Here is a 22,532-nt window from a genome sequence, read left to right as displayed (position 1 = left end):
AAAAGTCACTGTTTGTAGAGATGAGGGCGAAAACATTTCCCGGCTGGAAAATTACTGATCACAAACTTAGGGGAGTGTGGGGGTGGGGAGGCAAAGTTATAAGACTGAAATAACGATCGCCGTTTCCTCTTCTCTTCCCGGTGGGCAGGAACGACTGCCGCCGAGCTCGTTGTGCCTTTTTCGGGAACCGGGGTCCCACCGCACCGCTCCACTTCCCGGTACGTGGCCACTTTCCAGCTAAGTGCCTCTCGGTGGGCTTGACCGCTCGGAACCTGAGCCAAGGGAGCTAGCTCCCCGTCTGACCTTTACCTCCACACTTCACCTCTTTATGACTCAGTTTGCCCATCCATAAAGTGGAAAGGAGGGTGCGTGGCTTGTCAACTGCCTGAGAGTCCCCGGTTGAAAGGTGTCTGCGCCTCACAGCCCCTCTGCCCTCCTCCACCCCACAAAGTCAGTCTTGAGCCCTCTCACTCCTTTCCTGGCTCCCCGAAATATCAAAACCATAACTCCGCTACCCGCCCCAACATCGTTGCGCCCTTTCAGGCCTTCTCGGGCTCCCAGTCCCGCCACAGAGCCTGGCACCCACCTCTCCCCGCCTCTCCCCCCACCCCACCCGGCCGGAGAACCCACGAAGAACCCCGCGAGGCCAGGCCAAGCACCCGCACTGGCGCTGCGAGACCAGCGCCGGGCCGCTGCGTGCGCCGGAGAGGGACGGAAGGCTGGATGAGTCACGCGGATAATCGCGCTTTTCTCTAGCGCGCAGACGGCGCGGACCGGAGCGGGGGTGGGGGAGCGAAACCGACCCCTCAGCCCCTACCAGACTCCTCCGACACGGGCTTCGAACCCACGGAGCTGACCACCGCGACGCAGGCTGCCCCGGTCGCAGGGCGACCGGACTTGCGCCCAAAACCCCGCGCCCCGGCCGCCCGCCGCCGCCGCCGCCGCCGCCGCCGGCGTCAGCGCGGCTCCTGCCCGCCAGCTGCTGGGCTGGCGTCACGGCTCGGCCGGCCCCGCCCGCGCCCCTCCCTCCCCCCGCCCCCACGTGCGCCGAGTTTGTTTATTTAGCTGCCATGGCAACGCGCGGGGGGGCCGCAGGAGGGAGGGGAGAAGAAAGGGAGGGGCGGGGCCTGGCGGCGGGCCGCGGCGTACAGCGGGTAGGAGGCGGGGGTAGGGCGGGAGCCGAGAAGTTAAGTAAGGAGCGCGCGGCGGCCGCCGGCAGTTCCCCGGCCCGAGAGAGCGAGCGCGGCTGTGGGCGCGCGGGGAGCAGAGGCGGTGGCGGGCGGCGGCGGCGGCGGCACCGGGAGCCGCCAAGTGCCCCTCCCCGCCCCTCAGGCCCCCCACCCACCCACCCGCCCGCGGCCAGCGCCCATGGCCGCGCGCGCCCCGCGCAGCCCCCCGGACTCCGCGCCCCGCGCCGCCGCCCAGTCCGCAGATCCGCGCCACCGCGGCCAGTCTCACCTGGCGGCGCCGCCCGCCCGCCAACCCGGCCACAGCCCCAGCGCCCACGGCGACAGCCGCGGCGACCGCGACAGTGGTGGAGGACGCTGCTGAGTCGAAGAGAGCGCAGCTCGGCCACCGGACCTACTTACTCGCCTTGCTGATTGTCTGTTTTTACGAGTTTACAACTTTTCTAAGAACTTTTGATACAAAGGAACTTTTTAAAAAGGCATCTCCCGTTTATATTTAATCCAAAGAAGGATCTCGGGCAATTTTGGGGGTTTGGGTTTTGGCTTCGTTTTTAAGTTTTTTTTTTCCTCTTCGTTGACTTTGGGGTTTGGGTACCCCCACTGCTTCGGACTCCCGAGGACCTTCCGGGCCCCCACATTAATGAGGTAGGTGCGGCGCCGGGCGCAGGGAGGGGCGAAGGCGGGAGGCCGGTGGGACGCGCCTGAGCGGCGGTCGAGAGTGGCCCCCTGACTCCTGCCTCTGTGCCCCGCCCGGCCCGCAGGCAGCCACCTGGCGAGTCTGACATGGCTGTCAGCGACGCACTGCTCCCGTCCTTCTCCACGTTCGCGTCCGGCCCGGCGGGAAGGGAGAAGACACTGCGTCCAGCAGGTGCCCCGAATAACGTGAGTATTGCCGCGAAAGGTCGGGAACGTTCAGTGGGCTTCTGTGGGTGGGGTGAGGACGGACGGAGCCCAGGGGTCACCCAAAACCTTATCCGGCGAGGGGAAGGAGTGGCCACCGCACTGGCCCCGCAGTCTTCCTAGGATGGCTTCCGCGCCCTTGGCTTAGTTGTACATGCGTGTGGTCCGGACACTGCGGAGCCGCCGGGGGCGCACGCTCGGTCGGCACACGTCTCCTAGCTCGCAGGCGGCAGGGCTGGCGCGGGGGCCACCGGCGGGAGGTGGATGTGTCCCTGCACACGGGCTGGGCCCGAGTGAGCTTGGCGCGTAGGCGTACCCGTGGCGAGGGCGCATAGGGAGATCCTCGGTGTCCCAATTCCAGGGGTGGCTGGAGCGTCCCCGGGATCTGGCTGGGGAAGGACCCGGGCTGCCGAGCCGCGGCCCTTGCTCACACGCCATCGGGCACACAGAACATAACATTCTCCAAACCGACGCACCGCCTCTCCTCGGGCCCGGGGGTGGGCCGAGATTGCAGCGCTGGCACCCGGAGTACCCCGGCGCTTTATGTCTGCCCAGTCCCGGTGCCTGGGCGGTATAGGCGCGGCCGGCCCGCCGGTACGTAGTGTGGCAGCAGGGGACCAGCACCGACGGTCTCTCTCCCGTCCTGTTCCCGCAGCGCTGGCGGGAGGAGCTCTCGCACATGAAGCGACTTCCCCCGGTGCTTCCCGGCCGCCCCTATGACCTGGCGGCCGCGACCGTGGCCACCGACCTGGAAAGTGGCGGAGTCGGCGCGGCTTGTGGCGGCAACAACCCTGCTCTCCTACCCCGGAGGGAGACGGAGGAGTTCAACGATCTCCTGGACCTGGACTTTATCCTCTCCAATTCACTGTCCCATCCGGAGTCAGTGGCCGCCACCGTGTCCTCGTCGGCATCAGCCTCGTCCTCGTCCTCCCCATCGAGCAGCGGTCCTGCCAGCGCGCCCTCCACCTGCAGCTTCAGCTATCCGATCCGGCCCGGAGGGGACCCGGGCGTGGCGCCGGGCAGCACTGGCGGCGGCGGCCTCCTCTATGGCCGGGAGTCCGTGCCCCCTCCCACAGCTCCCTTCAACCTGGCGGACATCAACGACGTGAGCCCCTCGGGCGGCTTCGTGGCTGAGCTCCTTCGGCCCGAGTTGGACCCAGTGTACATTCCGCCGCAGCAGCCGCAGCCGCCAGGTGGCGGGCTGATGGGCAAGTTTGTGTTGAAGGCGTCGCTGAGTGCCCCTGGCAGCGAGTACGGCAGCCCGTCGGTCATCAGTGTTAGCAAAGGCAGCCCGGATGGCAGCCACCCGGTCGTGGTGGCGCCCTACAGCGGCGGGCCACCGCGCATGTGCCCCAAGATCAAGCAGGAGGCGGTCTCGTCGTGCACCGTCGGTCGGCCCCTAGAGGCCCACTTGGGCACTGGACCTCCTCTCAGCAATGGCCACCGGCCACCAGCGCACGACTTCCCCCTGGGGCGGCAGCTCCCCAGCAGGACTACCCCGACCCTGGGTGCCGAGGAACTGCTGAGCAGCAGGGACTGTCACCCTGCCCTACCGCTACCCCCGGGCTTTCATCCCCACCCGGGGCCCAACTACCCACCCTTTTTGCCGGACCAGATGCAGCCTCAGGTCCCACCGCTCCATTACCAAGGTCAGTCCTGGGGATTCATAGCTCGGGCTGGGGAGCCCTGCGTGTGCCGGCTCTCCCGGGCGCAGGGGCCGATGCTGACTCCACCTTCTTCACCCCTAGAGCTCATGCCTCCTGGTTCCTGCATGCCAGAGGAGCCGAAACCAAAGAGGGGGAGAAGGTCGTGGCCCCGGAAAAGGACAGCCACTCATACTTGTGATTATGCGGGCTGCGGCAAAACCTACACGAAGAGTTCTCATCTCAAGGCGCACCTGCGAACCCACACAGGTAGGAGAACAGAAGCTGCAAAAGGGGCGGGGAGGTTGGTGTGCAGCCCATTGGCTAACTGTGGACACTTCTCAGGGCCTCCCTTGGGATGTGGGGCACAGTCTATCTCCTCCATCTCTTGGAACACAGGAGAGAACAGCAGACCAAACTGGCGCCTCCTTTTTTGCCCAAGAGCCTTTTGCTTGATGGATGGTATCAAGTGCTTGAATGTGCAGTTCTGTTAGGCGTAAGGCTTTTGAAAGGCAGGGAGATTCCAGGCCACTTGTGGGCCCTCTCCTCGTTTTGAGCAAGGCATTGCCCTTGTAATCAAGAAATTATACTTCGGGGGCGCCTGGCTGGCTCAGTGGAGGGTGCAACTCTATCACGAGGTTGTGGGTTCCCGAGGTTGCGGGTTCCGGGTTCTGGCCCCAAGTTGGGTGTAGAGATTACTTAAAAATAAAATCTTAAATTACACGTTGCAGTGCAAAAGTATGTTAGGTCGTCTTATCAGTTTTTAATTTTTAGGCAATTTTCACTGGTTGTTCCCAGATGCACACTCCTTTTTTATTTTTAGTTCTAGCCTTCATAAGTAGGTTCTGTTTGAATTTCAAGAATTGAATGGTTATGATTTGCCCAAGATTGTGGTTTAAGATGGTCACTTGCAGAGAATTTCATGTCATGTAAGTATAGGTACATAAGGTCATTTAGGTGTAGGATTCATTAAAATAATAGAAATGCTGATGCAAAAAAAGTACCCGCCTATGGCTTTTTCGACCCAGTTGTAGTGGGATAGAGGATGTGATCACTTGGTTTGGACGGGAGAGAGAGTTCTAAATTCACTTCCATCACCCTGGTACTTCGGCTCAAAAGAATGAAAATGTTAGCGATATATAAGTGTAGGAAGTGTAGGTCTGTTCCCCCCCCCAAAAAAGGGCAAAAAGAATACTTTTAATATTCCTATTTATGATCTGAAATTGAAGATGGCCTTGAAGTGGTCTAAAAACATGGCTGGCCCCTTTCAGAGTGGGGTGCTTGGGGAATTGGTCTGATACTCGGCCTCCGGTTTGGCCAATTCCGCGTTAGGTAGCGATGGCTTCACCTGGGTTTCTTTCCCTCCCCCAGGTGAGAAGCCCTACCACTGTGACTGGGACGGCTGCGGGTGGAAATTCGCCCGCTCAGACGAACTGACCAGGCACTACCGCAAGCATACCGGGCACCGCCCCTTCCAGTGCCAGAAGTGCGACCGGGCCTTCTCCAGGTCGGACCACCTCGCCTTACACATGAAGAGGCACTTTTAAATCCCCAAACAGTGGATATGACCCACACTGCCAGAAGAGAATTCAGTATTTTTTTTTTGACCTTTCACAGTCTTCCCCCCCACTCCCTGGAGTGGGGGGCGGCGGGGGGAGGAACCCAGCTGGAAAGCACTACAATCATGGTCAAGTTCCCAACAAGCCAACTTGTGAATGGATAATCAGGAGACGCAAAGAAACCAGAAGACAAATCAAAGAACCGATGGGGTCTGTGACTGGATCTTCTATCATTCCAATGCTAAAGCCAACTTGAATATTCTTGGACTTAGAAAACACCAAGGGGGTGACTGGAAGGTGTGGATATCAGGGTATAAATTAGATCCATGAGTTGGGGGGAGGGAAGACCAGAATTCCCTTGAATTGTGTTTCGATGCAATATAAGCATAAAGATCACCTTGTATTCTCTTTGCCTTCTAAAAGCCATTATTACGATATTAGAAGAGGAAGAAATTCAGGTACAGAAAATGTTTTTAATAACCTAAACGATGGTGCTTGGTGAGTCTTGGTTCTAAAGGTACCAAATGAGGAAGCCAAAGTTCTCAAACTGCTGCATACTTTGACAAGGAAAATCTATTTTTGTCTTCCGATCTACATTTATGACCTAAGTCAGGTAAATACGCCTGGTTTATTTCTTTTAACATTTTTATGCAGACAGTCTGTTATGCACTGTGGTTTCAGATGTGCAATAATTTGTACAATGGTTTATTCCCAAGTATGCCTTAAGCAGAACAAATGTTTTTTTCTATATAGTTCCTTGCCTTAATAAATATGTAATATAAATTTAAGCAAACTTCTATTTTGTATATTTGTAAACTACAAAGTAAAAAAATGAACATTTTGTGGAGTTTGTATTTTGCATACTCAAGGTGAGAATTAAGTTTTAAATAAACCTATAATATTTTATCTGAACATTGTTTTTGTTCTGTTTCTCCCCTGGAAAAGCATGTCATAGAAATTTCAGTTTAAACACAGGGCATGTGAAAATCAGCACACTGAAAGGCCAAACTTTTATCTCAGCAAGAGATTAAAAGAAGACGTTTTTAAGGCTAGTTTTACAGTACTATCAAAGTTGTGACACTGAAAGCTGAATATTGGAGATCATAGAAGTAAACATCACCTGGTTCAGTTTGCTCTTTCCAAATGTGCATAAAAAGTACATGAAAGCAATTTCCTTACCTGAATATGAATTTCCAGTTACAGACTGCTCATTCTTCAGTATGCTCAGTTTTTTATAGGAAAGTATAAAATATGCAACATTCCAGTTTCATATTTTAAAAGATCCTTAGGGTTTCTCTTTAAAAGAAAATATAAAAATCTTTCTCAGGGGCTGGGCCTTGCACTCAGAACAGTTTGAGGAACAAAAGAACCTTCCCACAGCAGAGAACCCTAAGAATGTAGTTCCACAGTGCCCTCCTGAGGATTTAAGTATTCATTTATGCTTCCTGTGTGTTACAGATATGTGCTGTAGTCCTCGAGGTTAGACCCAAATTTTCTGGCAGAATGTTTTAAAACTTCATCTGTCCTCTAGATTGAGCAGACTGAAACGTGTTAATTAGAAACCACTCAGTCACAAAACTTAAGTGTAAAGTAAATTTAAGTACATCTTTTAAGTGGTGTTTTTGTAAGCTGGTTGCATATTTCTGAAGTTACTCAGCTTTAAAACTGCACTGATCCTTCTTTGAGGTCAGTACACAAGAGTTTGAATTTTGTTTGTGGGGGTTACAAAATGGAAAAAGCATTTGTGACCCTTGTTGGCACTTGATACATTTGTAATGGTGATATGGTGACCAACATTGTCAAGCTGACATCTTTAGGCTGCTTATTAACTATACATTATATGGAGTATCCAGAAGTGTGGGTGCATCTTACAAATAGAAAACAAATTCATAAGAGCCTCATGGTGGATCAACACAAAGTATTATCCTTGGCTTTTAAGAGTCCAGCATGACTGGAAAACATGGCATGTGCCTTAGCTTAAAAGAAAATAGGTGCATCGATAGGATGGAATTTTATGTGGCCAAGAACATATTCAAGGCATATTTAATGACATGGAAAAATGCTCATGGTATGTTAAGTGGAAAAAGCAGGATCTAGGAGTATAAACGCAATTCCAATTGTATAAGTTGGTGTGTGTGCATTGAAGGAGAGAGGGAAGCACCAGAAGCTTTAAGAGGAAGGACTGGAAGGAAATGCCAAAATATTAATACTGGTTTTCTCCATTTAAATTTTCTACAGTTTCCAAATAAGTATTTAACATGGGAAAACTTTAAGAATGCAGGTGCAAATATTTAGGCTTGATTTTTAAAAGAGAAATTAAAGCCATTTAAAAACCCTACACTGGAAACGCATTTTTGTGTTAACCTTGTGGTTTTTGCTCTTGTAATCCACTTTTCTCTTAAACAGAGACTTCTGGCACACGGTTGTGTATGAAAAGTGTTTACTGAATGGCTGATACCATCTTCATGTTTGCTAAGTACCTATTCCCTCAAATAGGAGAAACATCCCCAAATACCAGAACATATTAATTAAAATTTTTCTGATGTCATAGGGAACCATCACTTGCATTAACCTTTTCTAGCCTGAAAAAACAAGCTTCAGTATCCACAATGAATAAGGAAGATTTTCCGAAAATGGCACAGGACAAAACTATCAACATGCACAAACAGCTAACACTATTTACTCTCGTACCTATCAGTTCTGAGTGCCGAGGTGTCCTGTCATTACCACATTACAGAGCCGTTTATACTGTATAATAAAAAGCACCTAACAATTGAGATGCCTTCTTAACTACATTTTCTTATGACATTTAATTTTATATGTCCTGGATTTTAACTTGCGCGCACACACAGACACAAGATGAACAATAGTGTTTCCTACACATCAACAGACTTTTTCAGTCTCTCTCTTCTTGTCCAGCAAAATTCCCTTTCCAGCAAAATATTCTTTCTACCTGAAAATCTGCTTAACTTCCTACAATTAATTGTTTCGGTTTGTTAAAAAAGGAACCTTCACCATCTCAAGTAGGACGGTTGAGGGAATAATTCTTTTCCATTCCAAAATTGTTCCAGTTTTTAGAAACATGCAAAGTTATTTCATATTTGGAGATTAACAATTTTTACATATAATTGCTTTACATATAAGGAAGCCCAGGTGAGGCAGTCCTTTTGCCTTGGAAGTGAGTCCACAGGGAAACTATTAAAACAATCAGTGAGTGATGGTACCTATTGTATTTTGATATATGGGAGTATCTAAATTTAATAGCTATGTCAGCCACCTGTTCTATTGTATGTTCTGGCTTCTGAAGCCCCATTCAACACACCACCACACATACCTAAGTGAATTTGTAGTCCATATTCTAGTTTCTCCCCCCCACCCTTCTTCCTCTCTCAAACACACAGACACAATCCAGTCCTACATAAACCTTTTTAGTTTATGTATTCCATTCTTCTATCATTTTACTTATATATTTTATGTATTCTATTTCTTCATATTTTCTTAGCACCTTCTAGAGGCTAGTGTATAGTGATATGTTTTTTGTTTTTTTTTTAAGATTTTATTTGTCAGAGAGAGAACACAAGCAGGGAGGGCGGCAGAGGGAGAGGGAGAAGCAGACTCCCCACTGAGCAGGGAGCCCGGATGCAGTTCTCAATTCCAAGACTATGGGATCATGACCTGAGCTGAAGGCAGACGCTTAACTGACTGAGCCACCCAGGCGCCCATAGTGACATGTTTTTATAGGGCTAAACTGAATCTATGCTTCCTAAAGTTTGTTTATGAAACTATCATTCACTGTTCACATGCAGAGTCATTCAACAATATTTCATATAAAACTACCAAGAGCTCTCTACCTAATGAATGCTGTGGAATATATCATGGAATGTTCTACCTGTGAAAATGCAAAGGAACTACTGTTAAATCAGAATGCTGTATGAAAATAAAGCCTCTTTTTTTTTTTTTTCATATTAAGTGAAACTAAAACGAAAGTTGGAAACAAACACCCTTCGGAAGCCTTTACCTTAGAACAAAAAAGTAAATCTTGAGTAAATTTCTTACCATCTCCTGAAAAACTAATATTCTTAAATCCTGATGCAGGTACCTAGAGCTTCAATGCCCTGGTTGCAGTCAAAACCCAGAGGAAACCAACTGCTGCCATGTTAGCATAAACAGAGAAACTCTTTCGGGCTAATATCTAGGAGGATCCCAGAGCCAGTTAGCTTAGCTGGGCAAAAGGAGGGCGCCTAGGGTAGGAGTATCAATCAAACCGCTTCTCTGGAATCACGTACACTGGGAGTCCACCTTTTTAATTGTTTTCCATGATACCGTTGATGTAATACTTATTCGAATCGCTTCGGTCTTCTCCGGCACCCTAGACAACTCAGCATGTTGCAACCTGCCCTCCCAAATGTCCTCCACTTGTTCTTAAAGGAAAAGGAGGAAATAAATACAACCTCACAACCACAAAAAGCAACTTCACATTTCCAGGATCCCTTTGACATCTGATTATACCTAGCAGAGCATTTTTCACCGATACCGCACAATAATTATAATGATACCCTAAAGTGTGAGGACCATGTGTCATCCTTTTATGTTTCTTTTCATGTCCATCGTACATGATATCATCTAAGCAGAGCAAAAGACAAGAGAAATAGCTCTTTATGGAGACATAGGTAGATAGGTAGGTAGGTAGGTAGGTAGATAGACCAACCGATATATGGATGGTGCCTCAGGTGGAGGTTTGGCAATGATCTAAAGTCAATGAGGGCCAACAGTCAAACCTGTCCAGCCCAGGGGGGTTGAGTGGGGTTCTAAAACCCATGTCACCTATGATATTTGAATCTGTACTCACTGGCACTGGATCAACAGGTTACTGAATGGTGACCAAACCACTGCGACACTCAGGTGCTGTATCTGCATACCCACTTAAAAGCTAAAATTGGTAAATAACTTACAGAGATATTGAAGGAACTCTAGACACACTTGCTGAAAGCTAGGAGGTAAGTGAATCAGGGTCAGCCACAAGCAGAGACCCTAGACATGACAGATAGAAGGGACTGTTTCAGGAAGCATGTCTCCTGTTTGACCAGGTCACTTCGCTGGTGTATGGTAATCCCTTCTGCACACGCTGGTGAGACCTCTGAAGCCTGTACACTCTCCTTTACCTCCTGTAGATCCTCACGACGAAGGTAGGGATGAAATGGGAAACTGAGGTTCCCTTTACGAGTTAGTGTTTGGTTTTTGTTTCTCATTCTTGCTGACATACTCAAGGCATTTTTCTCCTAATACTCCCGTCTTCAGTCTGCTGGGCAGGTAAGTTACAAGCAAAATGGATATTCCCCAATTTAGAAGGATTTGCCAATATCCAGATTCTTCCAATAAACCCTCTAAAGAGTCAAAAAGCCAATGAATCATGGAACACTACATCAAAAACTAATGATGTAATGTATGGTGAGTAACATAACAATAAAAAATTAAAAAATAAATAAATAAAATAAAATACCTCCCAGAAAAAAATAAATAAATAAAGAGTCAAAAAGCCCCAGACTTTCTGCCTCCCAACCAATGTGCTATTTCGAGGCAGACTAACAGGGAAGCCCGAGTTTCCCACAGATGTTTCTTAAGCCGGCCACTATACCAGGAGCACAATCTATCCTTGGAGTTCGAGGTAGAAGAAAAAGTTCCTGTTTTGATCCCCAGCTCTGGCCTAGCACACGGCTCTCCTGGTCAAACAGATCTGGCCACTCTGTCCCCTACTCCTTAACCTGCCATGGTCCCCAGTTCCTAGGGGATAAAGATTTAACACGGTCAACCTTCCAACTATGGCCCCTACCTAGTGTCCAGTATTCTCTCCTTAAATAACCAATCACTCCTTAATTGACCCCCAAAGCACCATGCCTGTTTCAGCCTCTGAGCCTTTGCTTACAGAGGTGGGTCTCTGCTGCTTCTGGAAAAAACCATAGTCCCCTGACAGCTCCTATATATCCTTCAAAGCCCAGCTTTTATTAAAAGTCTCCTTCATTTCAGTCGATCTAGATCTTTCATTAAACTCTTATCCTCACGTATTGCAAGGTTTCATGGGTCTGGCTCCTCCAATAGATAGGAGTTCCTGGAGGGCACTGGAAACTTTCCTTATTTGCCCTTAAATACCCAATGCTACTGGATTTAATTGAAAAAAAATTAATCAGTTATTGAATAGTTAGCCCCCAATCCTGGCATCTCTTTTCAGAGGACTCTTTCTTGCCAGGTGAATTTCTGCATTGATTCTGGAAAGAATTTTGTTCATTTAGGGGGTTTGTTGTGGTTTGGGGGAGGCAGATGGGTGTCAGGTGACCCACAGGAAACAGGGGACCACTGGGCATGGCCTTCAGGAAGCCAGAATTTGGAAAAAGTCCCCCAAAAGGCAATGTTTTATCCTCATCCTTGGAGGTCTATTGTGCCTTCTTTCAAGGGCAAAATTATGTGTCCTGTATGCCTATGACAATTAAGGGGTTTTTTGTTTTTGTTTTTTTTTAAATCATACTTTAAAAGCTTAACAAAGGGATGCCTGGGTGGCTTAGTCGCTTAAGCGTCTGCCTTTGGCTCAGTTCATGATCCCAGGGTCCTGGGATGGAGCCCTGCATTGGGCTACTTGCTCGGTGGGGAGTCTGCTTCTCCCTCTGCCTGCCACTCCCCCTGCTTGTTCTCTCTCTCTCTGTTGCTCTCTCTCTGGCAAATTAATAAATAAAATCTTTAAAAAATAAAAAAAATAAAAGCTTAACAAAGGCACTTTACACTGTAGGTTCCTAGGTGAGCCAGTCTACCTGAATAAGAAAGGGTCATCCATCGGTGACTGTGAAACCACCACCCACCTGGTTTGCCACTCTTCAAGCTTGAAACTCTCCTTGCTGCTTGCATGACAGCAGTTTTCTGACTTCTGAACATGTCTAAGTAAACTGAATCTAGAAAACAGTGCATGAAGTTGACAAATGCCTCCTCTCTGCCTCACAGAGGAATGGGGAACAGACTGCAAGCTGTAAAGCTATAAAATTACACAGACGTTGAAATAAATAAATAAATAAAATTACATAGACTTTCTGAGCAGGAAAGTGTCTTCAAGATCATCTAACTCCAGGGGCGCCTAGGTGGCTCAGTCCTTAAGCGTCTGCCTTTGGCTCCGGTCATGATCCCGGGAGTCCCGGGATCCAGCCCCGCATTGGGCTCTCTGCTCAGCAGGAAGCCTGCTTCTCCCTCTCCAGCTCCCCCTGCTTGTGTTCCCTCTCTCGCTGTGTCTCTCTCTGTCAAATAAATAAAGAAAATCTTCAAAAAAAAAATCCTTTAAAAAAAAAAAGATCATTTAACTCCAGGAGAAAATGGAGGCCCATCTAAACTAGCTTGCCCAAGGTCACATCAAGTTCAGATCAGAACACCAACCACTACCTCAGTCTCGGTTAACAGGCCAGCAGCTGACGGCTGTATCCTGAGAACCCAAGGGAAGATTAGAGGGGCATAAAGAATTTTAAAAAACACCATGCAAAAAGGATGGTTTTAAAAGGAAAGTTCTGGTGCTTGCTTTGGCAGCCCATACATTAAAACTGGAACAATACAGGGAAGATTAGCATGCCCCCCCCCATGTGAGGATGACATGCAAATTCATGAAGTGTTCCATATAATAAAAAAAAAAGAAAGGAAGGAAGGAAGGAAAAAAACAGAGGGAATAAAAAACATTCTAAATTCAGGGTCACATTGTGAGCTGATGTCCAAAAAAAGTATTTCATTGTTCTCTATAGTACTTCTATTAGTGTTGTGCTATCAGCCCCTAAGTCAGTTACTACAATACTTACCACTGTTCCCTTCTATGGAGAACATAGGAGCCATTCCATAAAAGTGTTAATATATATTTCTGGTTTTGTTCTGCTTCTTTCTCTTCCCCTGCAATTCCTGTTCAAACATATATAATCTGCTCAAAGACCTACTTGACCAGCCACTGGTGCAAAGGGCAGGAGAACCAAAGATGAACAAGAATATATAAATATGCAAGTCTGCAGATATTTTTTTCCTGGTATCATTGCCCCATAGGGGGTATAAAATGTAACTTAAGTCAAAATCAGCATCCTAGCCAGTAAAAATTGTTTATCTCTCTTAGAAAGTGATTGGATAGTTCTTTAACAGACTCAACCACGTTAACTATAATGACATATACCATTTTTTCCCCCTACAATTTTCTTGATTGCTTATTATCTTAGATACATCCAACTTGTTTATCAGGTGCATGTTAAAGCATGTTAAAACGTGTTATTCAGGTTTAGCATGAAGGTTTCAGCCTTATTCAACAAAATATTTCGAACTTCTGTTGGAATTAATGATTCAGGCAAAATGAAACAATCTGCAAACCAAGACACCTTTCTACGGTTTTGGCGATTGTATATCTAGACCAGGGGGACAACCTGATTTTGTTGTAGGCACAATTAACTTTATAGGTAGGGAGCATAACTGACATCTAAGGCTCTTTTGGTGCCAAAGCTTGTAGAAACAGAGGAGTCTTTGCCTAAGGGATTCTTTGCATTAAAGACTTTGTTAGGCAAAGCCACTCCGGCATGGGAGTCTGATTTGCAATTTGTGCCTTTGTAAAAGGATTAGAAGATCCCTATTGTTTAATGTTTGGATCTCAATTTGCATTTGGAAATGCATGACCTCTTCCAGGTTTAGAGTTCTTTATTTTCATTTTCTTGTCCTGATACACAATCGATACTACATGTTAAAAAATTGATAAAACTGCTTGGCCGAATGTTTGCACTGATTAAGGGAGTGTGATAGATTGATTTTCTCTATGAATGGTGGAGTCTACTTGGGCTCCGGCAATACTGATCGAGTAATCTATTTAGGAACTGACAAATAACTCATAGGTATAGGTACACACATATTTCATTTATTTCCTTAATCAGAATGCACGGGCACTTTGTTTAAAAACAAACAACCAAAGAAGAGAGCGCTACAGTGGTCCAATCAGACACTGGGTCTACAAAAGGAAATGACAAGAAAAAAAATCCCCTGGCCGCCTCGGGACACATTTGAACACGTCTGTCCAACGTCTTCTTTTATAAATAAAGGTTAGAGAAAAATTATTTTAGGTTTGTGATAACAATAGTCTCCGCTGTACACACTATTTAATTACCTGTCCCTTGGTAAACAACTTTTAACTAATATTTGCTTTGACAATATTCCCAGATTGGCAACATAAAACCTAGAATAGAAACTGTGAGGAGGGACGATTTCTTAGATTGTGGGTTTAGGATGCGTGGTTTATTTGTTTGTTTTCTTTTTAACTCTTCAGTTTCTTGCTCCTTTATCAAAATTGACCACAGGAAAACATTTCTCGTGCGTCAGGATGAATGTGCTTGGCACCTGGACTTGGAATTGCTGGTTGAATGAGCTGGAGGTTGATGAAAAGTATTCACATTCATTGAGCACCAATGATATGTCCAGAATTTTGCTAGATGTTTAAGAATTTGTTTTCATACCCATTTTGTAGTAGAGAAGACTGAGACCCGGAGGAGTCAAATGACTTGCCCGAGGTCACACCCTCCCCTGTGATCAGAACCCAGGTCTACGGGCTCCTATCCCCAGGCTCTTTCTGCCACATCACACTGCCTCCCAGATGAAGTAAAGCTAATTTCATTTGGAGGATTATCTGCTCCTCACCTCCTTGGAATGTGCTTATTTTTTAATCTAAACAGGGGATATGTTTGGTGCACAGGAAGCTACATGGACAAGACTGACCTAACCCATCCCTCTTGCTAATAGAAACAAGTAATCTTATCTGTCATTCTATTAAAAAGACACCACATTCCTCTATGATCCAGTTTGGAGAATGACTCAAGAAAGGACAGACTGTTTCTGCATCCCAGCACCACCACAGCCTCTATAAAATCATCAAGAGTAAATAAGCCATTGCTTTTCCTCTCCAATATTTCATTCACTGATTCCAAAGCACTTTATGTATGTAATCAATTAGAATAAAGACTCGCAGCCCTCTTGATAGTCCAGCCACTTGGAGGTAAGCCTAAGAAAGTTTGTTGCTGAAGAGCGCACACTCGGAGAACACCGGCAGACTGTGAGGTCAGCCGAGAGGAGGGGCCTGTTGGTCCGCTGTGCTTTGAGCCCACGTTCTCAGTCTCGTCCCACGGGAGACACTCCCTCTTTGGCATCTTCCACACTGCTCTGCCAACATTCTCCTGATGCTCCCAATATCTAAAGATAATCCCTTTTCCCCTAAACGGGATCGCAACCTAAAATAGATCTGAGTATGTGCCACAGGGCATGAACAAATGACTCAGAGGGCCATTTCAGATCTCAGAGGCAGGGAAGACTCTTCAGAACACAAGGGCACAGTCTGGAAGGTAGCTAGTACTCAAGGAACAAATGAGGGACAGCTGGGAAGAAGTTCCAAAGAACGTGTCACCTGAAGGCTTCTTTGCAGGAGGCAGACGGCTGAGGCCCAAGTACCCCACATTTCCGTCACTGCACGACCTCATTCTGGCCTGACTTATCCAGGTCCTCATCCTCAGCCTGCACATGAGGCCATAAATTGACCATAAATTAACAGACAAGACCCAGGGGTCCCCTAACCTAGGCATAGGTGGCAAATGGACAGATTTTTAAAAAACATTTTAAAAATTTAAATTCAATTAATTACCATATAATGTATTATTGGTTTCGGAGGTACAGGCCTGTGATTCATCAGTCTTATATAATACCCAGTGTTCATTACATCACATGCCCTCCTTAATGTCCTCACCCAGTTACCCCATCCCTCAAATGGACAGATTTTTAATGTGTGGATGTGATTCAGCATCAGGAATGTCATAAGGGAAATGAGTCTCTCCTAGAAAATGTGTTGATTGGGCACATTTTCTACATTCGGGTTTTGTTGCTGTTTTATGTTTCTCCTTTTGTTCATTCATATCATCTGACTTTGGTTTGTATTCAATTCCTAAGTGTCCAACAGTAAGGCAATGGTTAAGTAAGTCCTAGAATGGACTACCATGCTCCATTAAAATTATCTGGTAAACAATAATAAATAAGAGCTAACATTTATTGAGGTTTACTGCATGCTGTTCCTATACTCAACATTTTACATACATTTTTTTCATTGATTTCCCACAATAACCCTGTGAGATAGGCAGTATTATTCCCCTCATTTTAAGGCTGAGGAAGCTAAGGCAAAGAGAGTCCAGAGTCACAAAACCATTGAGCAGTGAGGCTGGGATTTAAACCTGATTCTGAGTCCCATGTTCTTTTCTTTTTCTTTTTTTTTTTTTTAAGATTTTATTTATTTATTTGACAGAGAGATACACAGCGAGAGAGGGAACACAAGCAGGGGGAGTGGGAGAGGGAGACGCAGGCTTCCTGCTGAGCAGGGAGCCCGATGCAGGGCTCGATCCCAGGACCCTGGGATCATGACCTGAGCTGAAGGCAGACGCTTAACCGACTGAGCCACCCAGGCGCCCCTGAGTCCCATGTTCTTGAGCCATATATTATTCTACACACAAAGAAGAATGTTCTGAAGCTAATGAGATGGGAAACATTATATAGTAGGATCCAACTTGGTAAAATAGATTCACATTGGTGTGTTTTGGGGTATATTTCCATTGAGAAAACTCTAGAAGGACCACTCAAACATCAGTTCCTTGGGGCAGCCTTCCCAGACCATAATAAAGCCATGCCACCTTGCCCCTGTTATTCTTTATCTCATTCACATGCTCGATCTCTCCTCATGGCACTTATCATTACTTGAGATATAATATATGCTGCATCCATTTATTGCCTAGCTCCCCTCTAGAGTGAGGGGGTAGGACAATTTCTAGTAAAATGCCTGGCATGTTGCAGGTACTCAATAAATATTTGTTGACTCGAGTAAGAGTACCAAACCCTTAATGTTGGTGGTTTTTTCCTCTCACTGTCAAAGAGGAACAAATTAGATTCTCTTTTCTTTTTAAGTAGGCTCCACACCCAATGTGGGGCTTGAACTCATGACCCTGAGATCAGGAGTCCATGTTCTACCAACTGAGCTAGCCAGACACCCCAGAACAATTTAGGTTCTTGATACCTAAGTGGATTAGGGTTTTTTTTTTTTTATGTTTCAATTTAAATCCTCTGAGTAAAAAAGAAAAAAAAAATCATTCCACTTAATGATCAAGAAGTTAAAATGGTCTTCTTCAAAATGTAGAAAGTTGATCTCCCCCATAGTGGAAGGTTCTTTCAATTGCAGGAGGCCATTGGAAATCTCCTTAGATAAACTTGCTTTGAGTCAAAAGAGACTCATTAATGTTTCAACTGCTAATCCATTTAGTGTCCTATTCACCTAGATGGCTTTTCTGAGCACCCCCCTGGTGGTTTTAGAAGATAAGCCTTCCAGTCACCAGGCTCAATTTGGCAAAAGCAAAGGACAATTGACTGCAGATGAAGGGACTGACTCAGTTTTTGAGATGAATGGATAGCCGCCTATCTGGCCAATGTGAAAATGAAAGGAACACTTGGAATGAACAGATACCAGTTGTTTATGTGTTATCCCAATTATAAGCTCCCCTTTCTCCTCTAAAAAGGATTAGGCCTCCTGTGAATGGGAATCTTGTCTTCAAGTCCTATGGCCTTGACCTTCCTTTGTACTGTCCTACTAGTTTAAACCATGCGTGGCAGTTTGAGATTTTGCGTTCTCAACCGTGTCCTTCTGAAAGGAGAGTCTTGTCCCATCAGCAGCGCCACAAACCATCTCAAAGTCAGAAGCAAAGCATCCTTGCATTCCATGCTGAGGAGGGGGCTGCGTTGGCCAGTTTCCTTCTCCCTTCCCCAAACAGAACCAAGCTCCTATATAAAATCCACAAATTCTTGGCAGGAAAGAAATCCTCCCATTGGAAGGAACAGATGTTCTACGAGTAACTTTTGCCATTCTACCCTGTTCCTAATAATCGTAGTTTTAAAGTGTGGGGGGATGTTAACTTTTTTTTTAATGTCAACATGTTCTAGGCAGCTTTTCCATCTCCATCTGTGGCATACACATCACCAATCCTCCTGCCGCCCCTTTTTAAATTTCCAGAGACTCGTTGGGAATTGGAAAGATATTTAAAAGTTGAAAGCGGAAAATTCACTTGAATAAGTATGCTAATGTATAACCTAATGCAGAAAGTAATATGATGTTTCCCTCCCAGTTGTAAATCTCAGAAACTTACTTTCCCTTTGTCCTCTTAGAACTTGGAGGGGTCTACCAGACTTTTAACAAGGTAACTATGACCAATTAACGTTCAGGGGTTGTTACTGGTAACAGAGTTCCATGGGAGTGACCTATGCATAAAATTCCTTTTCTAAAGAAAGCCTCAGTCGGCCTTCAAATTCAAGAGGCTACTAGGCCATTTTCACTTCGTTATCACCTCGTTAAACTGCCCACCTTAAATGCCAGGGTGACCACGGGGAAGGGTCAAGGTCAGTGGATGATGCCTCCCAACTCGCCTGGGAGTAACTTCAGAAAGCGTGACCTCACCTTGGTTGGTCCCAGGTGGGGTCCCCTCCCCAGGGACGGCGATGCCAGCTCGCAGTGATTTTTAGTGAGGCCCAGAGCTCCTGCTGGCTGTGGCCCAACCCAAACACTCTGGACCGCGTTTGGGTTCAAAGTCAGAATTCCGTGAACCGACTGCGCGGGGTGTGGACTCCGCAGCAAAGAAGGAGAGGAGGTGACCGCATGGGCGGGTGGGGTGGAGAAGCAGCGGACAGACATTCAAACGCTCGGGGGACCCTCCGGCGTCCCGGCTCTTTGGCCGGCTTCCCCCTCCTCCGCCCGGTGGGAGCCCGAGGCGTCTAAATCCCCAGATGCCGCGCAGGGCCCAGGGCCGGGAGCGCCACGTCCACCCCGGAAGACCCTGTCCCTGGAGCCTTCGGGTGCCCAAGTGGAGGTGGGGGCGCGAGCGCACGCTGGGCGGGGCGCGCGGACACCCACGTGCGGCGCCGGCCCGCGCTCGGGGTCCCGGGCCGGCGGGGGCGGGCTGGGGGCTCGAACGGCGCGCGCGGGCGCCGCGGCCCCGGGGCGCCTGGGGCTGGAGGCGGGCGCAGAGGCGAGCGCGGTCTGCAGTGCCCCCCGCCGGACGGCCGGGCGCAGGACGGCTCCGGGCCGCCGCTCCCCGCGCCGCGCCCCTGCGTGGGAGACCCGCGCCCCTGTGCCTGTGCCTGTGCCTGTGCCTGTGCCTGTGCCTGTGCCTCTGCCTCTGCCTCTGCCTCTGCCTCTGCCTCTGCCTCTGCGGAGGCTGACCCAGTGTTAAAGTCAAGTCCAAGTGGATCCTCGTTCTGGCTGTGCCACTTACTGGCTTCCTGCTCGCGGGAACTCTGGGGTGCTGCCTCCCTTTGGCAAATGTGAATAAATAACCTGACAAAAATGAAATTTGAGACCATGCACTCAAGTACCTGGGTATATAGTAAGTACTCAGTAAATGGCCGGCATATTATCGTCAGTCATCAGCAGCAGCAGCTGGCTAGGCCTTGGATGGGGGTCTCACTGAAATCGGCTCTTCTCTGGTGGGTTTGCGCAAGGACAGGGAGGGATGGTTTCTTCTCTGAAGTGGAGAAGGAACCTGAGCACCCAGCTGGGATCCAGCCTTCCTGTGCCACTAACTTCACTTATAACTGTGGACTCAGCGTCCCCTCTTTGAACTTAATATCCTCATTGCAAAATAGGAATCATCATACCCAACTCACAGAGTTGCTGTGAGGTAAGACAGGCAGAATCCTGGCACATGGTGCATGCTCAGGGCAAACCTCACTTCTAGCTGGCAGCCAGCAGGTGCCAGAACACCTGTCCCCGTAGCCCATGCTAGGTACAGCGCAAAACTCTTGTCCCCGTATACACAGGCAGCCAACACATCCAGGTTCTCTTCTCTTACAACACTTAGCACATAGTAGGTGCCGCGTGCAAGCTCCCCGCCCCCAGTCAGGCAGTATGCCATTTACTGAGTACTTACTATGTACCTGTCTGACCCAGCCAGCTTGGGCTGCAGGAGACTTTAACTGCTGGGGTTCCTCTGCTTCATCGCCCCTGGAAACCCCCTTCCAGAGGCGCCTCATATCCTTGCCGGAAATGAGGAGTGTGAGAAATAAGAATGCACACTCCTGACCATGGAGTAATAGAATGTACAGTCAGAGGACCTGGCTGTCAAGGGTGGGTCTACCAGCTCCTGGCTATCTTTATCCTGCAACCTCCCTGAGCCTCAGTTACCTTGGCTTCAAAAACTGAGGCAACAACACCTTCTGGAATGGACCGGTGTGAGGGTGAACAGCTATGTGTGTATGATGTGTATAATAGGTGTTCAGCAAGGGGCGCCTGGGTGGCTCAGTCGTTAAGCGTCTGCCTTCGGCTCAGGTCATGATTCCAGGTCCTGGGATTGAGACCCGCATCAGGCTCCCTGCTCGGCGGGAAGCCTGCTTCTCCCTCTCCCACTCCCACTGCTTGTATTCCCTCTCTCGCTGTGTCTCTCTCTGTCAAATAAATAAATAAAATCTTAAAAAAAAAATAGGTGTTCAGCAAATACTGATTTATTATTATTTGTCTCAAGCATCAAGCAGGTGCCCCATGAGCATTCATTGCATTGAACTGAGCTCCCTTCTTTCCAGAGTTCTATACCTGGAAAATCCTCCCTTCAGGTGTCCTCCCTGTCCTCCACTTTGTCAAATGTCATGCCCTGTGACCTGCCTTTCCCACCTGCTTTCTAGAGTTTGGTGCCTTGCATATAGGAAGAGGGATGGATCTTTCCAGAGTTCAAAGACTGGTATTGCCTCTCTCAAGCCTGTTCTGAAACCTATTGTGTCCCATTTTCCAAATGGGAAAAAAACCAAAAACACAGCGTCCAATCTTTACTGGGATCTTGGCAGTCACATTGCGCTATTGTGTCTGTTGTATCATTTAATCTTTAGCACAGTTCATTTTCCAGATGGACCCCATGGAGGCGGAGGGACTGATGCAGCGCTCATTTCCACAACACAGAGCTGCCTCTTGGTCCTGCCGCATTTCTGCTCTGCTCTCCTGGTCTATGACATGGGGCTGCTCACTGACCATCTGAGCAAGCGTTCTTAGAGGCTCTTTAGAAATGACTGGATATGGGGTGCCTGGCTGGCTCAGTCGGTAGAGCATGTGACTCTTGATCTTAGGGTTGTGAGTTCAAGCCCCACATTGAGTGTGGAGCCTACTTTAAAAAGAAATAGAGGGGCGCCTGGGTGGCTCAGTCATTAAGCATCTACCTTCTGCTCAGGTCATGATCCCAGGGTCCTGGGATCGAGCCCCGCATCGGGTTCCCTGCTCAGCGGGGAGCCTGCTTCTCCCTCTCCCACTCCCCCCATTGTGTTCCCTCTCTCGCTCTCTCTGTCAAATAAACAAATAAAATCTTAAAAAAAAAAAAAAGAAATAGAAATAATAGGGCATGAACTTTACTAATACATAGCACTAGGCAGATTAGAGTTTTCCCATATTGTGACACGGTGTGTTGAAAGCTGTTGCTTTACCAGAACTATTCACTATGGGGCCCTTTGTTTAAAGGCTGTCCTGGTGGCTTGGGGACAGTGTCTTTGGCTCTCTGACCCACAGGAAGCAAAAATAAGTTACTATCAGGTGATGGTCATACTTAGAAGCCAAACCAAAAATGAGAAGGTTTGTCATCCTTGAGAAGGGGGCAGCTGGCTGCACCTTCAAACTAGGAAGTACCAGGCTGTTCAAAATTTAAGCTTTTCTTCGTGTCAGGCATTAAAAAAAAAAAAAAAATCTATTTACCAAGCATTTGTTAAATAATTACGGTGTGCCAGTTTCTATGCTGGGCAACACAGAAGGGATATTATGTGGTTTCTGTCAGCTCATGTTTCAGTCTGGTATGAGAGATGCCTACCAGTGAGTGACCTCTCTGCCAAGCGGGGGTAACCCCAGCAATCGCTTGATGGGGGCTTGTGAGGTCAGGCCATGGAAGGCGTGGGTAAGGGTGAGAGGCAGTTGCGGAGGGCCTGCCCCAGGCAGGTGCTCACATAGTTTTGTTAGCCTCGTTTTCAGACAGAGAAGCTGAGGCTCTGAGAGCAGAGGAGATTCAAATTCAGGGATCCAATTCAAAGCAATTTTGTATGTCTTCTTCCAGCCCAGGGCAAGTCATTGCCACATTTGGAAAGCCTTGTTTCTAACTGGTCTCTGTGTGGAGTAGGAATTAAAGGTTGCCCCAGTGTATACTAGCTCTTTGGGTTATTAGGTT

General features: G+C 47.7%; 1 protein-coding gene and 1 non-coding gene across 4 annotated transcripts; both read left to right on the top strand.

Annotated features, from left to right (window-relative positions):
- The first annotated feature begins 1,239 nt into the window (after positions 1 to 1,239).
- On the top strand, positions 1,240 to 6,201 carry KLF4 (KLF transcription factor 4). 3 transcript variants are annotated; one of them, XM_064580094.1, is made up of 5 exons: positions 1,240 to 1,832; positions 1,949 to 2,069; positions 2,743 to 3,736; positions 3,836 to 4,000; positions 5,348 to 6,201. In XM_064580094.1, exons 1-5 carry the CDS (start codon positions 1,828 to 1,830, stop codon positions 5,443 to 5,445), a joined length of 1,383 nt encoding a protein of 460 aa, XP_064436164.1. In that variant the 5' UTR covers positions 1,240 to 1,827; the 3' UTR covers positions 5,446 to 6,201. The 3 variants fall into 3 exon arrangements, with proteins under 3 accessions (XP_064436164.1, XP_045738817.1, XP_045738818.1); XM_045882862.3 differs by having other exon boundaries at positions 1,244 to 1,832; positions 5,102 to 6,201; XM_045882861.3 differs by having other exon boundaries at positions 2,743 to 4,000; positions 5,102 to 6,201.
- Positions 6,202 to 12,830: 6,629 nt separating this feature from the next.
- Positions 12,831 to 12,940, top strand: LOC123850321 (U6 spliceosomal RNA). The gene has a single exon (XR_006792287.1). It is a non-coding gene; the product is annotated as a U6 spliceosomal RNA (small nuclear RNA).
- The last annotated feature ends 9,592 nt before the right edge of the window (positions 12,941 to 22,532 follow it).

This window comes from Mirounga angustirostris, unplaced genomic scaffold, assembly GCF_029215605.1.
Source record: "Mirounga angustirostris isolate CCGP_5_RB_7025 unplaced genomic scaffold, mMirAng1.0.hap1 SCAF_15, whole genome shotgun sequence".
Classification (NCBI taxonomy): domain Eukaryota; kingdom Metazoa; phylum Chordata; class Mammalia; order Carnivora; family Phocidae; genus Mirounga; species Mirounga angustirostris.
Note: the sequence above shows the minus strand (reverse complement) of the source record. Positions and strands in the feature narration are given on the sequence as shown.